General features: G+C 38.3%; 1 protein-coding gene across 1 annotated transcript in view; it reads left to right on the forward strand.

Moving 5' to 3' along the window:
• The window catches only part of CCDC73 (coiled-coil domain containing 73), a 153,524-nt gene that overhangs the window by 99,761 nt on the left and 36,844 nt on the right, over positions 1–16,919 (forward strand). Inside the window, exons 9-11 of the mRNA XM_050955037.1 lie at positions 2,952–3,031; positions 11,082–11,210; positions 11,573–11,632. Coding sequence (XP_050810994.1) covers positions 2,952–3,031; positions 11,082–11,210; positions 11,573–11,632 — 269 coding nt within the window. The remainder of the gene's footprint in view (positions 1–2,951; positions 3,032–11,081; positions 11,211–11,572; positions 11,633–16,919) is intronic.

The raw sequence follows: 16,919 nt of genomic DNA on the forward strand, positions 1-16,919 counted from the left end.
AGTTGAAGTCATTCAGCACCTTTCAGGAAACCTCATCAGCACCTCATAGAATCTATCCCTTAGTATAATTGGGAAGCCAGACTACTCTTTTCCCTTCTTGGGGGGATGAGGAGTTTGCTGTCACCTTCCAGCCATCAACAATCTCAGCTGACAGTCTCCAACTCTGATTCATATTGTTTTAAATTAAATAGGTACAGAAATAGAAAATAAAACAGGAAAAATAAATAGAACTACATGATCATCATCTAGCACTTTTTTTTTAAAAAAAATTCTGCATAAATAGCTACTCAAGTATAACAAGTCTGTACCAAAAACTCATTCCCATCTCTGTGCTTAAATTCTACAAAGCTATTTGTGAATCTGTTGGTATATGACAAAATTGCACCAAGTATCTGTGTGCTCACTTATGTATAACAGTTTTGTACCAAATATGATTTTCTTCCATAAAATAATACTAAAATTAAAACCTATAGCTCAAATATTTAAAAGTATGTGCAATTTTCCACTCACAGAACTTGTGTAGAAAACCCCCCGTTATATGCATGTCATGAATTTATATGTGACCACACCTTTTCATGTACACAACCCTGACTTGGATATGTATTTTTAGTATTTTGTATATCCTTTTTGGCTGCATGCAACATTCAGTCTGTATATGTAAATACACCTATGGAATATAAATAAATATTAGTTATAAAAGAGAAAGGGAAAAATCCAAGCATTATATGCCAAAAAAGGCTTGTCTAAGTGAAGTTAAGTATTTTTTCTAAACCTTAAACTAGCTAGCTTTCTATATTTAGGTAAGAGTAAATTGGTGGCCTGTTCTGTGAACATTCTTGGCATTTTAATGACTGGGGTTATTCCTCATGCTCATATCTTTTGAAATACAGTTGTGATTAATATTTAAAACAAAAGAAAACATTGCTGTTCTTTCTTTTTATTTATCATGGAAAATTCCTGTTTACTGTTTGTCCTATGCAGAAAATGTTTTTTTGCAATTTTTGTGGAAAAATACATTAGCTTTCTGTATTTACATAATTTGGAATATATATACATTTTATTTTGCAAAGTATTTGCAAAGTAAACAGCTGGAAAAGATTAAACATAACACAATACAAGTGCTTCTGTTCAAAAAGAAAATGAGCTATTCACTATAGTAACTACAGTCAAGTATCAGAGGGGTAGCCGTGTTAGTCCGGATCTGTAAAAGCAGCAAAGAGTCCTGTGGCACCTTATAGACTAACAGACGTATTGGAGCATGAGCTTTTGTGGGTGAATACCCACTTCGTCGGATGCATGTAGTGGAAATATCCAGGGGCAGGTGTATATATATGCAAGCAAGAAGCAGGCTAGAAATAACGAGGTTAGTTCAATCAGGGAGGATGAGGCCCTCTTCTAGCAGTTGAGGTGTGAAAACCAAGGGAGGAGAAACTGCTTTGGTAACTACAGTGTATCTCTTATTGAAGAGAAAATTAATTTTATACTGTGGTATATAACAGCCATATTAAGCATGTAAATCGCTTGTAAATTCTGAATATGAATCTACAGTCAATGGAAAAGTCACAGGAATCCATACATTAAATAAACCTCTAATTTCTACTGATTTCCTGGGATTAAAAATAGTGTTTATGAAAACAATTTGTAGATTTTGAAAATGTTGAAGTTAAAAATTGGTGCTTTGTGTAGTTGTATAGTAGAGATGCCCCTCTTTCTAATGGGATCCAGCAATTTTAACTCTGGCTTTATTTATTGTTGTTATTGGTTTCAATCTACCAGGCTTTAAAACCATGAAGGTGAAATCCTGGCTCCACTGAAGTCAATGGGAGTTTTCTCACAGACTTCAGTTGGACAGAATTTCACCTATGATATTTTATGTATTGGAAAGTTGTCTTGGGACATTTAAAGAAGTGTGTTACATTTTGTAACGCACATTTAATTTGAAAATCTCTCTCATAATACTGTTACTGAGGCTATTGTAAGCCTGATTATATTGTAAGCCCAACTTTCAAACATTCCACCTGAAATTGACAAGCTGTAAATGCCCGAGTAGAATATTTCTAGGAATTTTGGGGAAAACAATTAAAAAGGAATAGGAACTGGATGGCACAGACCTGTGCTACTCAATTTTGGAATGGGAGCAGTTGGAGAGGTAAAAAGAGAATGCATGAAGGGAAAACATGAAGGGCAGAGCATGGAATAAGGGATGAAGAGAAAGTATAGGAGATCAAGATGCATGGATAGGGATAGAGGAGACTAAGAAATACAGAGACTGGGGGACATGTAGTATTTTAAACACTTGTAAAGTGAAATTCTGGCTCCATTGAAGTCAATGGCAGAACTTTCATTGACCTCAATAGGGCCAGGATTTCACTCACAGTTTTCAATGTAGATAGAAGTAGATTTTATGTCTCCTCTATTACCTTTCTACTGTCCATTACCTCTCATATTCCATATAGGTATAATTGCCCCTACAGATCCTATGGATTTGCTAAAATCTGTGGAAGGGAAGCCTCATTTTGATGGGTCTCATAACTTCTGTACAGCCTTCCTCCTCACCTTATAGATAACCTGATTTAAACTTTTGGTGATAATTAAAAGTAACAGAAAAGCACAAACAATATCATTGTTTAAAATGTTAAGGTTGAAAATTAATGAAGGTAAAATCCAGCTAATATCCACAATAATATTACACTTTTCTGACAAAAATGCTATCCCTTTGTAAAAATCTAAAGGTTTGAACTGTACCAGGGTAGTATAAATCAGCCTGATCCTAACTGAGTATTTTAGGCATTACTACAGTAAAACTAAGTAATTGAGACACTTGCAACCTTAGCTCCTTTTTCACAGAGTTTGTTAATGAAGTCGTGTATACACTACAGTGTATATAACCACATGGAATTTTAATTTGAAGGCATGTTTTGAGGATGTATTTGATTTTTTTTTCATTGAAGTGCTGGAAGCACTACAACTTAATAAGAAACTGGCATCAGTGAATAAAAGAAGAGAGTCTGAAATAGATAATCTAAAGGAGGTAAGTACAGTATGTATTTTCCAGATGTTTGGGCTTGTTTGAGGAGCTTCAGTAGAAGTAGTAAGAACAATAACATACAAATTGTAGCGCTATTTTTCATAATGGCTGAGTGGCTAGGATTGGCTCTCAGGATACCTGGGTTCAGTTCCTGGCTCTTCCACTGCTTTGCTGGGTCACCTTGGGCAGTCACGTCCCTCTCTGTGTCTCAGTTCCCCATCTGTAAAATGAGGATAATGCTACTGACCTCCTTTATAAAATGCTTTGAGATCTGCGGATGAAAAACACTATGTAAGAGGTAGGTATTATGTTAATATTATATGCTCCCGTTCCTGTGTGTGTATAGTAAAAAAAAAAAAAAAAAAAAAAAAAAAAGTGAGAGGAAACCTCATCAAATGTTGGGCAGCTTTGTGGAGTTCCTGGCACATAGGAACAGTCATTGATCTTCACTCATCCCAATTTCTTCTTTGCCAATAACTGGCAGCATGGCTTTCTCCTTTGCTTTGTTGCCATTGCCTCTTCCATCCCACTGTTCTGTGGTTAATGACAGCCTTTCCTGGACCCCTTAGATATACTCTGTGCCCCCCCTTCCCGGTTGAAAACCATTGAGATAGCATATGGCAGTGGTTCTCACCCAGGAGTCTGGGGCCCCCTGGGGGGCCTTGAGAAGATTTCCACCAAGCAGGGCCAGCATTAGACTCGCCGGGCCCAGGGTAGACATCCCACCGCATGGGACTGAAACCCCTGGGGCTGCAGCCAAAGCCTGAGCAATGTAGCTTCACTGGGGTCTGGAGCCCCAGACAATTGCCCTGCTTGCTACCCCTTAATGCTGGCCCTGGCTTTTATATGCAGAAAACTGTGACGCTACACTTGGGCACAAGTGGGCCATGGAGTTTTTAATAGCATGTTGCTGAGGCCTCAGAGGAAAAAAAGGTTGAGAACCCTTGGCATATAGGGATTGGGCAAAAGAGCACCTATGCCTATAAAAGAAATCTGGTAGCCTGGGAGAAAAAAAACCATTGTAGAATCACTAAAATAAATGGAGAACTTTGGGACAAATGTGACCGGTGTGAATAGGGGGCAGAAGGTGTGTGGACAGTGAGGCTACCCTACCACTGAGCTCCTTCCTGTCCCTCACACATGCAGAACTATAGTAGTTGCCAGACATCTCTTTGGATTTGCCCTTTCTCCTAAGCAGGTGAGAGAGGCAAGCTAAAAGGGTTAATATGCATGTCAGGATGGGTAGGTCTCTCTTCCTTTCAAGCAGCCAATTAAAAGGTAATGGGAGAAAAGCAAAGGCAACCCCTGCAATGGTCATGTAATTTCATTCTCTGTCCATAATCCCACCTTGTTCTTGACCCCTCCTCCCCACTTCCATTTATTTGAAGGGAGGTCCAACAATGTTTTCGCCTTGATCATCAGGCTCCCAGAAAGCTTGAAAGAGAACCAGTTCACTGCTCCACTCTCAATCTCCTTTGGGTTTCTGTCGCTCTGAAATCTTCAGACAGATGACTTTGTGGTCCTGCTCCTGCTGCTGCTACATGAAACTACCTGTTCATGAGTCTTGAGACTACGACTTGCAACAGAAAAAATTAGTTGTTTTAGGAGAAGGATTCAGTTATCATTTAAGTTTGTTTTAAACTGATGAAAATTGGACATTTACTTGCTGTGACTTTCATTTTTGAAAAGTGAGGTTGATGAGTACAGCAATACTTTAAAATTCTGCCTGCACCTAGTATTGTTTTTCAGTTTTTAATAGAACACACAGCTTATCATTGTTGAGGTTCATTGGGGTATGATGCCTTTAAAAATCTGGTCCAGAAATCGATTATATCCTGAGATAGACAATTTAATTAATTAAGACCCTTTTTCATCTGTTTCTTTCAATCTCAAGCTTGTTGCCTATTGCAGACATTTATTTTCTGCTTACAGTTTTAATAACAGCAAAGATAAATCACGAATTAAATCTAATTTATTTTTAGTTGCATACTAGAGAATAAGGCACACCATGCATATTCAAAACCACCAAGTTCCAAAATGACTGTTTGATTCAAAAGATCAGAGCTCTGTCTATTGTTAAAATCATACTTAGAAACTTAATGATAAAGCACAACATTGTGAAATTACTCAAAAAGGTGTTCAAATCATGAAGAGGTTTTAGAGCTTTTAGAAAATCCTTCTTTAGTGCAAATACATTATTCAAATAATAGCATTACACCAAATATCCACTCCCCCAAAAGTAAATTGTTTTGAAAAACAAAACTAAAATGGGGGATTTGTTTTAAAATGGTTAATCTCAACAGTGCGTTGCAGATAAAACAACTTTCCTCTTCAGAACAAATATAACTATATGGTGCCCTTTGACCACAGAAATGTTAATCTTTGAGAAATGAATTGTCATCTATGTAGAATGGTTCACATTCTCAGGCAGGATCAAAAATTGTATGGAGTCCATGAAAACTGGCTTTTGCGTAATTGAGACGCTACACTGGAACTGGGGTCTGATCCTGCACTAATTCCAGATTGAGACTTCATGGATTAGTTATTTTGGTTAAAGGGAAAAACCCAGAACAATTTTATGAAATAATTATTAGGACTTTTCCATATTTGAGGGCAAGAAAATTGTACACCGCATCCAGAAACACAATCTTTCACTAAGATTTTTTTACCTCCAGGATTTATTCTTGAGGTTTAGGGGTATAAATTAAAAGAAACTATTTTTATACAAAGAAAGAAAAGTCTCCTTTCCTCCTTTGACTACCACAGCATGCTTTCTTGTATCCTGGCTTTCTTGTAAATGTCTAATTGAACCTTCACTCTTCAAGTGCTTCCACACTGAACACTAGTGGGAGAATTACACTGCAAGTTAACTCCCTGCCTGTTATTGTTCAAGTAGGGGCCTCATCACCCTCTTGAACAGAGTGATGGAAGCGCCAAATACTACAATAAAGGCAGGATGTTTACCTATTTTTTAAACAGTTTGATAAGTAAAGAACAGCATATAAAATAATTAAGAGGGTAAGCGGAGTTCCTAAATAAAAAGGATTTGGAAAATTCACACTAGCCATAGAATGTGGTGTGTCAAAGCTGTGGATATAAGAAATTTCTGTTCTGAGAGAAATATACTGAAATTCGTGCCTGAGTTCTTTTGTTACTTTTTAAAAAATCTTCCCGCTCCCAAAAAGCCTCAGGAAGTTATTCGGTGTTTGATGCTTTTTAGCCAAACCTTTAAGAGGCTGTTTTCTTGATAATTATGTTTCTAGACAACTTTGGAGCATTCATCACAATTTCTAATTTTGACATTTCATCAAAATTTTGAAATGCTGTTAAAAAAAAGAATTTTCAATAAAAATGTTGCAAAAATTACATCCAATTTTTGATCAGCGCTGCCATTTAGCAGCTTGATTGCTTGTGCACCATTTATGGTGAGCAAGCAGGTTGTACAGTGGTTTACACTGCATTGCTGCTTTACAATTGTGTAGGGGGCTTCTCAGTTCTGACTACAGACTGGAAATACGGGTCATGTTGAAAGTGGTGCCAGGACTAAATCACAAATGTTCTGGGCCTGATTCATTTTGCTCATGGTCAGTTCATGCCAGCCTAGCCAGTGCAAAGTGATCACAAAGTGAGGCCCTTTGTAGAGTAGCTCCAGGATAGTGTAGGGTGCATCTGCAGAAAACATGAAGCAGGCAGGAACCCCCATCACACTGAAGCATGTTTAGAACAAGCTGGGATTGAGAAGGGGTGTCTCCTACATCCTGGCTGTTACCAATAGCTGCAAGGCCCAAAAGGGTCCTTATATCCAGGGTACAACTGACACGGCTGACCTAACTAGCGCTGGGCTGATCTTGCCCGTGACGGCTCCAGGTTCTGAGGGATACAAGCTGCCTGTCCCCCTTAGTCCCTGAACCAGCCTCAGTGCTGGAGCAGGAATAAATTTACTACTCTGTGTGCTCTACTCTCAGTGGGCTGTCAGCCATTTTCACAGCCATTAGGAAGTTTAGCTCCAGATCAAGAGTAATTGCTCTCATAGAGTTGCTACTGATAGGAGTATGAAGCTGGATAATATCATTTATCTTGTACTTATAGCCATAAAAGTAAGTTACATCTCCAAAATTAAGAGAATGGCATATACAGATCCAGGACATCAGATTGGAGCTCTCCAATATGCAACTGCAGTGTCTCCTAGTTTAGACTGGCACAAGTGTATCTGCCCCAAGCAAAGTGAATCTAACTGGTTTTTAGACAGACTATATATGTTTGAATATCAAAATTTTTAGAACTGACCTTGGGACATTGTGAATGTCTTAAGATGACTAGTTCTACTGCTTGCGGGAGGAAATAGCCTTCTCCTGACCTGGACTCCTTTCAACTGCAGACTTGTCAGTTTGTCTTAAGAGGACTGTGGCATAGGTTTCATTCTCAATATTTTGTATTTTAAGATATTTGTTTTTAGATATTACATTTGGCAGGTTTCATTTCAAGCATTTGATGATGATTATTTATGAAATGCTTAAATGGAAACTTGGCAAAGATAACAGCCGAAAGAAACAAACCCTTAAAAATTATACTGAGCAAGGCTTGAAAAATTTACCAGAGAAGATAGTGGAGACAACACAAAAGATTGGGGAGAGGGCCACCAGCCAGTTCAAAGGGTCCAGTACCTCAGCTGCATCTCTTAACTTTCCCACGCAGCACTAGAATGAAATTGACGTAATTCTGTGTCAGGTTCACTTTGGTTACAGGGTTCTCAATAGCAGTCCTGAAACCAACCAGTGTCTTGATATGTATGGTAGAAACCTCTAAGAAAGTTAGAAGAAGCAGCTGAAACACTGGAGCTTAGATACAGTAGACTTAGGAATCATAGAAATGTAGGACTGGAAGGGATCTCGAGATGTCAAATCCAGCCCCCTGGGCTGAAGCAGGACCAAGTAAACTGAGACCATTCCTGACAGGTGTTTGTCTAGCCTATGCTTAAAAATCTCCAATCATGAGGATTCCACAATCTCCTTTGGAAGCCTTCCTTAACTACCCTTATAGTTAGAAAGTTTTTCCTAATATCTAACCTAAATCTTCCTTGCTGCAGAATAAAGCCATTACTTCTTGTTCTACTTTAGTAGAGATGGAAAACAATTGATCATTGTCCTCTTTGTAACAGTTGTTAATATATTTCAAGAGTATCATCGGGTTCCCTTCAGTCTTCTTTTCTCAAGACTAAACATGCCCAGTTTTTTTTTAACCTTTCTTCATAGCTGAGGGTTTTATTTAAATTTATCATTTTTGTTTGCTCTTCTCTGAACTGTCTTCAATTTATTCAGATCTTTTTCTTAAAGTGCAGTACCCAAAATTGGATACAGTTCTCCAGCTGAAGGCTCAGCAGTACTGAGTAGAGGAGGACACATGCCACTCATGTCTAACATATGACATTCCTAGTAATACACTCCAGAATATTAGCCTTTTTCACAACTGCATCACAGTGCTGACTCACATTCAATTTGTGATCCATTATAATACTCAGATCTACTACCACCTAGCCAGTTATTTCCCATTTTGTAGTTGAGTGTTTGATTTTTCCTTCCTAAGTGTAGTACTTTGCACTAGTCTTTATTGAATTTCATCTTGTTGATTTAAGACCAATTCTCCAATTTGTCAAGGTTGTTTTGAATGCTAATCCTGTTCCCCAAAGTACTTGTAACCTCTCCCAGCTTGGTGTCATCTGCACATTTTATAAGCATACTCTGCACTCCATTATCCAAGTCATTAATGAAAATATTGAATGGAACTGGACCCAGGACTGACTCCTGCAGGACCCCACCATCCCAATTTGACAATAAACCTTTGATAACTACTCTTTAAGTATGGTCTTTTAACCAGTTGTGTACACACCTAATAGTAATTTCTCTAAACCACATTTCCCTAATTTGCTAATGAAAAGCCTTAATAAAATCAAGATATATCGCATCTACTTCTTCCCCTCATCCATTAGGCCAGGAAGCCTGTCCAAAAAGGAAATTGAGTTGGTTTGGTCTGATTTATTCTTGACAAACCCATGCTGGCTATTTTTTACAACCTATAATTCTCCGGTGCTTACAGTTGATTGTTTGGATGAAAACGTTACATTTGGTTCATATTTGGAACGTTACCTTTGTAGTCATAAAGGCTAGAAACTTAATTATTTTTATTTCAAAACTTAAAATTCTTCATAAAGCAATGGCCTAGGCCCCTGCACTCACCAAAGAAAGTTCTCCACTTGCCCTTGGTGGGCGGGTTTGTCTCTAGATCTGATTGTTAGCATTTTCTCTAGCCACGTGGTCAGATAGATTACCAGATTTGCGATATTGGTACAAAAGAAAATATACATGAATATATATCTTCCTCAGCTAGATCTCCCACTCTTCTACCTAACCTCCATGGCCACAATATAAATGTGCATAATAGGTTTTTTTTGTTTTTTGTTTTTAAACAGTGCAAGATAAGAAGTAAGGACCAGACTGACTACTTTGTAGGATTTTTCTTGTGCATGGCAGTAAATCCTGAGTTTTAGAAAGCATGCAGTATCAGAGCCATAGACAGTATTTGCACTTGCTTATCCATTGGGCTTTATAGTACACAGAATCTAATAACTGTCTCCCATACAGATAGTGCATTCAAAAAATTAGCATAGTACCCACTTCCACAAAGTCAAACCTCTCACCCCCTCTTACATTTAATTTTGAAAATATAGTTTGTTGCGTGTTGTATAGACACTTTCAGTAAAAACTAACATAATGAGTATTATCTATTTTTTGTATGAAAAGACTGAAATTTCCTAATTGGATTTTCAGATTACAAAATATCACATATCTAAAATAATACTATTCTCTTTACAGTAATCCAATTAAACAAACAATTATACTTTGTCTATGTAACAGCACTGTAAATTCACTTATGACTAGAGTATTGAAAACAAATTGTTTATAAAAATGAACTGATAGTAGTAGCTATACTCATTCTTTCATATAACTCTATATTCATGATTTTCACATGCAAAATAATCTTCAGTTTTTCTTTTGCACTGGTATATGATTTTGTCCAGAACAGTTAAACCATTGTTTCTGTGATAAGATGGAATTCCAGTTTTGTAGAGAAAAGTTAAACAGACCAAACATAGTTGCTAGATAAAACTATTACCATTCTGAATGCTTGGTTCACAACTATGGCATCATGAAGAATTCTTGATACTATCTGTGAACAGCATTCATAACCTCTGCTGTTTGTCTGAGTAAACGTCAGAGTGCTCAAGGAGAGAGCGATATTAAACAGACTACCTTGCACCAGAAAAGGAGGGTTGGGGGAGAAAAGGGCACAATATTTATGAGTCCAGGAACTATAAGTTGTAATTTAATTAGATCAAAGCATTTGCTGTTTATTTGCTGCACTAGACGCTTTGGATAAACTAGTTAGAAAACAGATAATGTTTTTTTTAAAAGTGCAGGACATTTAAAAGATTATAAAGGCTATAAAATCAAAGGCGTATTTTAAATGGGAAATCATGTTGTAAAGGTATCTAATATTAAATTAATTTAGTGTTCTCTTGAGATTAAGTAATTAATGTTACAGAGAAAGCAAAGATCCCAAAAATTTATGGTCAGTTCCTGTTTTTGCCAGATATCCACTGCTCTTCCTTTTTTTCTGCTATATCCCAGGAGTACACAGAAGTTGTCATTGATGTACTAATGGGTACTTTACTCCTGTTGTACGGCTTGGCCCAGGAGTTCCCTAACATCATCAACTATAATGTAACTCTAGTACTTTTGTAATAGGGAGAGACAGTAGCAATATTTATACAACCGCTCTTGGTAGATGACTTGATGCTTTTTTTTTTTTACACTGATAGTTTAAACGTAAACAGTCATTACTATTAATTTAATGCATATTACTTAACTTCATTTATTTTGGTGTTTCTGTACTTTTTTAAAGAAAGGGCACGAGTCAGGATAGTGTAAAGATTTCTCTGTTTTGAGTTGCAATGCTGATACTGGATGAACTATTTATGCATGTTTCCTGTGTTAAGGAACTGAAGAAAGTAACTACAGACTTGATAAGGTCCAAGGTCACATGTCAGTACAGGGTGGGAGAAGAAAACATCAATCTTACAGCAAAGGAACAGCAGTTACAAGAACTACAACAAAAAATCAGAATGGTATTCAAGAAGCTCTTAACATTTGTTGCCTAATGTTTCCTATTGCTCTTTTAAAAAACAGAGCTATAATGATTTCCAAGTGATGCATACATGTTGCTATACCTTTTTGAGAACTGAATATATTTAATGACAATTATTTGATTTTAAATACTACATTTTTTCTAGGAAACTAACATTATAAATGTAAGATTTTATTATTTGTAAGATCAAATTTCTTTCAAGTACTAAATTTCATTAAATAGCTCTTGATAAGGATGAAAAATCAGTTTAATATTAATATATTTTCTTTAATAAAATTACATTAAAGATTGTTGCATAATATTTTCATACATTACTTAATGTTCATTTTATATTTTGTTAAGGAAACAGAGATTAATAAAAAGCTCAGTGAAGAAAATGCACACATTAAGGAAGAGAAACAGGTGAGTGGTTAATGCAATTTTGCTATTTAAAGTTGATTAATAATACTTGTGATCAGAAATATTTGCCCATTTAAGAAATGTGCGCTAAACTCTTAAAATTAACTGTGTTCAGCATTTTACATTTCAGACATAATTTAATGTTGATTTTAATAATAAAAACAGGATCTTACTGTTTTTATATCAAATCAATTAATAGGACAAATATATTATTTTATTAATTTTGTTTTCCACATTATATTTCCAAGTCTTCATTTATTTATTTAAATTTCAGACAAGAGAAACCAGGCATGCCAATGAAAATAATCTTCTACATATGTATTAAATAAGGATATGCAGTAAGGATTGTAGAATACTCGTTTCCTCTTTCTGCACACTGGTACCCAACAAATTACTTGCATTTCACTGGTAGTCCATCCAGTTAAAATTGGGATCATGTGTCAAGCGTCCAAATAAACTACTCAAACACACATTGACTGTAATAGCAGTGTACTACACTGCTTTGCAGGATCTCTCATGTAAAAGTGATTTTTTCTTAGGTCATAAAAGATTCCCTCTCCATAGGTCATTAATATCAGGCATGTCATAGAAGTGATGTACGTGTTCTCAAGGAGGGGAAGGAACAGAATACTGACCACATTACCCATTGAGCGCCCATTAAAGGGTGATCTAGCAGTACCATCGTAGTCTCAGAAGACTGTATTTTGACTTTGCTTTTGAAGAATGCTTGACAGTAGAACTAGAAAAAGTAGGTAATGGATGCTTATTAGAGTTTAACTTAATGACTCTCTCAACCCTAAACTGTGCTAAAAATACCTCATGGAGTGATGCTTTCAGTCTGGTGTATGCATATGTTTGTATCATTTGGGAGTATGGTCAAGTATTCTGTTGTGTATTTGGTTGTCATGGTTTTTATTCCTATGGCAACTGAGGTAGATTATTAGGGGATAGCCCAGCCAGCTTCGGCCGGTTAGGCGAGCTCTGTGTCTGTAAATAAATGGTAGTTTTGTTAGCTGTCTGCTGTCTGGCCTCAAGTGATTTCTTCCTAAACCGGCTGTCCCCAAGGATATAACAAGTGGCGACGGAGGATGGGATTCCGGTGCTGCTCCAGTAACAGAAGGAAGTAGAAGTCAAGGTAAAGAACAAACAAACAAAAAAAACTGCTTGTTTGCACTGACTGTGAAAGTGAAACTAAAAATCATGGCTACTCTGACCGGGCCGCTAGAACCTTTTGATGAGAATATAGTGCAGTGGCATGTGTATACTGAGCGTTTTGAGCTTTTTGTTATTGCAAATGACATTACAGAAGCGAAGAAGGTGCCAATATTCTTAAGTGTTGTAGGGGCTAAAACCTACTCCCTGCTACGCAGCTTACTACACCCTGTTAAGCCTGAGACTAAATCTTACAGTGACACCGTGGAAATCCTGGGGTCCTATTTTTCCCCAAAACCACTGATAATTGCTGAAAGATATCGGTTCCACAAAAGAGACCAAAAAGAAGATGAAACAGTTGTACAATTTTAGCATTTTAAAAAAGCTAGCAGAACACTGTGAATTTAAAAAGATGTTAAATGATGCCCTGCATGACAGGTTAGTGTGTGGCCTCTACAGTGAAGCTATATGGAAGCGCCTACTGACAGAGGCTCAGCTTACATTACAGAAGGCTGTTGATATTGCTGTCTCCATGGAACTGGCTACAAGGGAGGCGCAATACATCGGTGCATCCCCTAGGGTGCAAAAAGTGTCACAAGAACTTACCCACAAAACTGTGCAGAGTCAAGAATGTTACCGCTGTGGTAAGCCAGGTCACCAGGCATCAGAATGCTGGTGTAAGGACCGGGTGTGTTGACACTCTATCTAAAAACTACGGGGACTCTTTAGTTGTTTCGGTCTTCCAGAACAACTTGTGAGCGACAACGGACCGCAGTTCATCTCTCAGGAGTTTCAAAATTTTATGAAGGCAAATGGGATACACCACATCACGTCAGCACCATATCATCCATCCACCAACAGATTAGCTGAAAGATTTGTGCAGACAATGAAACACGCTTTGAAATCAGCAAGGGGACAACACTCCATTCAAAAGTGTCTGGATACCTTCTTACTTTCCTACAGAAACATACTCATGCTATGACTCAGGCATCCCCGGCCTTTCTAATGATGGGACGACAACTGCGCACTTGCTTTGATCTGCTGAAACCTTCTGAACCCCGACAAATTGTGCAACATCAGCAGCAATATCAAGTTACCAGACGGGCACCCAGAGCAAAAGACCGAATCTTTAGCCCGGGACAGCCAGTTTTGGCTCGGAATTACACTTCCAGAGCTAAGTGGGTCCCTGCCACGAACATCACTCAAACAGGATCTGTTTTCCGCACAGTTCGGACTGCAGAGAATCTTACCTGGTGGCGACATGTAGATCAGCTGTTGCTAGGTCATGCCAGTCCTCAGGACACATCTGCAGTTGAGTGGTCTGACTTCACCTCTTCTGGTGAGACACCGAATCACCTGTTCCTGACTGTTCTCCTGCATTACTGCCAGTGGCTGAGATACCCCATTGCCCAGCATGAGCTGATACCACATCCTCATCTGTTCATGCTGCGGACACTGAGCCCATGGTACTTTTGGGTGCAACACCACCAGAAGTTCGCCATAATCCACCTAGAGACAGAAGGCCTCCTCATCAGCTGGATCTTTAGCTAGGGCGAACCCATGGTTATGGGGCAAAATAATCCCCAGGGTTTAGCCGGGAATGGGGGCAGTCTACCCTCCTTCTCCAGTCTAGTGTGTGTTTTATTTAGGGGATGTTCTTATTAGGGGGGGGAGGAATATGTTGTGTATTTGGTTGTCATGGTTTTTGTTCCTATGGCAACTGAGGTAGATTATTAGGGGATAGCCCAACCAGCTTCAGCTGGTTAGGCGAGCTCTGTGTCTGTAAATAAATGGTAGTTTTGTTAGCTGTCTGGCCTCAAGTGATTTCTTCCTAAACCGGCTGCCCCCAAGGATATAACATATTCCCATTAAAAAAAAAAATCCACGAAGAGCCTCCTGCTTCCACCATCACTAAAAACCCCTAAAAGAAGCAGTTAGACACAAAAAGACATCCTTTTTTAAAAATTCGAAGTCAAATCCTACTCAGATAAATAGAAAGGAGCATCAACTCTGGCAAGCCAAGAGCAAAACTGTAATTAGGCAGGACAAAAGAAGATTTGAAGAGCACCTAGCAAAAGACAAACTAACAACAAAATTATTTGTAAGTACATGAAAAGCAGGAAGCCTGTCAAAAGCAGTAGTGCTACTGGATGATCAACATGCTAAATGAGCATTCAGAGAAGACCAGTCATTGCAGAGAAGTTAAATGAATTCTGTGCATCGATCTATACTGCAGAGGATAAGAGGGACATTCCACATCTGAGCCATTCTTTTTAGGTAATAGATCTGAGAAACTCTCCCAGACTGAGGTGTCAGTAGAGGAGGTTTTGGAACAAACTGAGGAATTAATCAGTAATAAGTGACCAGGACCAAATGGTATTCACCTAGGAGTTCTGAAGGAACTCACATATCAAACTGCAGAACTACTAACTGTGGCATGTAACCAGTCACTTAAGTCAGCCTCTGTACCAGTAGACTTTCAGACCTCCACCTGGTCTCTAATTCTGTGTACAGATGCTAATACTTAAACATTTAGTTACCTGATTTTGCCTGAAAGAGGGAGACTACCTATAGTATATGAAAGAAGTCAGAAAACTTTCAGGTTTGAATCTCTTTAGAGATAAATTAATGTATGAGTCTCTCTTTCAATTCCATTCAACATTTAAGAATATTTTCTATCCCAAAATCAATTATGTCACATATTGCATCTGTGCAAATCATTTACTAGTAGCTACTGGATTAGTGTTTAGGAGCATATTCTGTAGGGATCTGTGGATATATAGTGCTTGTTTAGGTCATTCTCTCTATCTTGGGACCTTCAGAAATGTGTCTTACATATTGTTTCATGTAAAGTGGCTTTTATTTTCTCCATCACATCTGCTTTAGCTAGCAGGCTTTGCCAGAGTCATCCTTTTCTGTGTGTTATGAAGGTACCTTGGTCGTCGTTTTTTTTTTTAATCAGTCTACATTCTTGAGGGTGATTTACACCTTAATCAACCAGTTATTTGAGTGGTCCTCTCTTTCAGATCTTATTTTTCTTGAGATGAGGACATCCTTCAGAAGTAAGATACAGTCCTGCAGTCTTTAAATTCCATCTGTCCCAGAGAGCATTTCCTGCTATTTAGAGTGTATTCCATTCAACAACCCTGAGTTCTTCTTAAAAAGAGACTCTCTCTCTCTCTCTGCAGGACATGAGAAATTTTAAGACTCTAGGATTCTACTATAATAGGAGCCCTTCAGGAGTAAGGTAGTATACTGGATTAGTGTACTGGCCTTTCATGTATGGAGATCTGAGCTCAAAACTTGTCACAAAAATTAAATTTGGTGGTTTCATCCTGTTTAACTGGGATGCAGGCATTCAGGCTCAGGTTGTAGCATGGATTCTAGGAGCCTGCAAGATGGGAGGGTCCTGGAGCTCACGAGTCCAAATGTCTACACCACAATTAACAGCCCCGCAAGCCTGAGACAGCTGGCAGAGATCAACCACAGGTGTCTAATTGCAGTGTAGATATACCTTCTGTTCACCATGACACAAACACCACAAATTTGGCACAAGTGTCAGCTGCTTAAGAGAATCCCAAAACTGGAAGAGCAGCAGGGATATTGCAGGTCAGAACTGTAGTTTGCATTAGTAAAGCTGTGGAAGAATTTTACACAGTATTACGTAGTACTTAAGTAAGTGAGAGCTATTAGTCCCTCACCATCATGAATATTAAATCCCTAAGAGCCACACTGACCCCTATAGGGAATTGACCCCTATACAGTGGTGAGTAGTTACTCCTGGGAATCAATGGAATACTTGTGTGAGTAACTGCTCACACAAATAAGGGATTCACAATCTCACTGTAAATTAATCTCAAAATTTAAAAATGCGTGTGTTATTTTTAGTTCCAATGAGCCCATCATTGTAGCATTTTGGGGGGATATACCTCAGAAAGATCAGATTCTAGCTGCAAAGTCTGATAAACTTGAACTGTATCCAGGGCCGGCTCCAGGCACCAGCCGAGCAAGCTCGTGCTTGGGGCAGCAGATTCTAAGGGGCGGCATTCCGCCCAATCCTAGGGTGGCACGACTGCCCCTTTTTTCTTTTTCTTTTTGGTTTGCTGCTCCGGCTGCCCTGTAGGAGGCGGTGGCAGCC

The sequence above is a fragment of the Gopherus flavomarginatus genome, chromosome 5 (assembly GCF_025201925.1).
Source record: "Gopherus flavomarginatus isolate rGopFla2 chromosome 5, rGopFla2.mat.asm, whole genome shotgun sequence".
NCBI lineage: Eukaryota > Metazoa > Chordata > Testudines > Testudinidae > Gopherus > Gopherus flavomarginatus.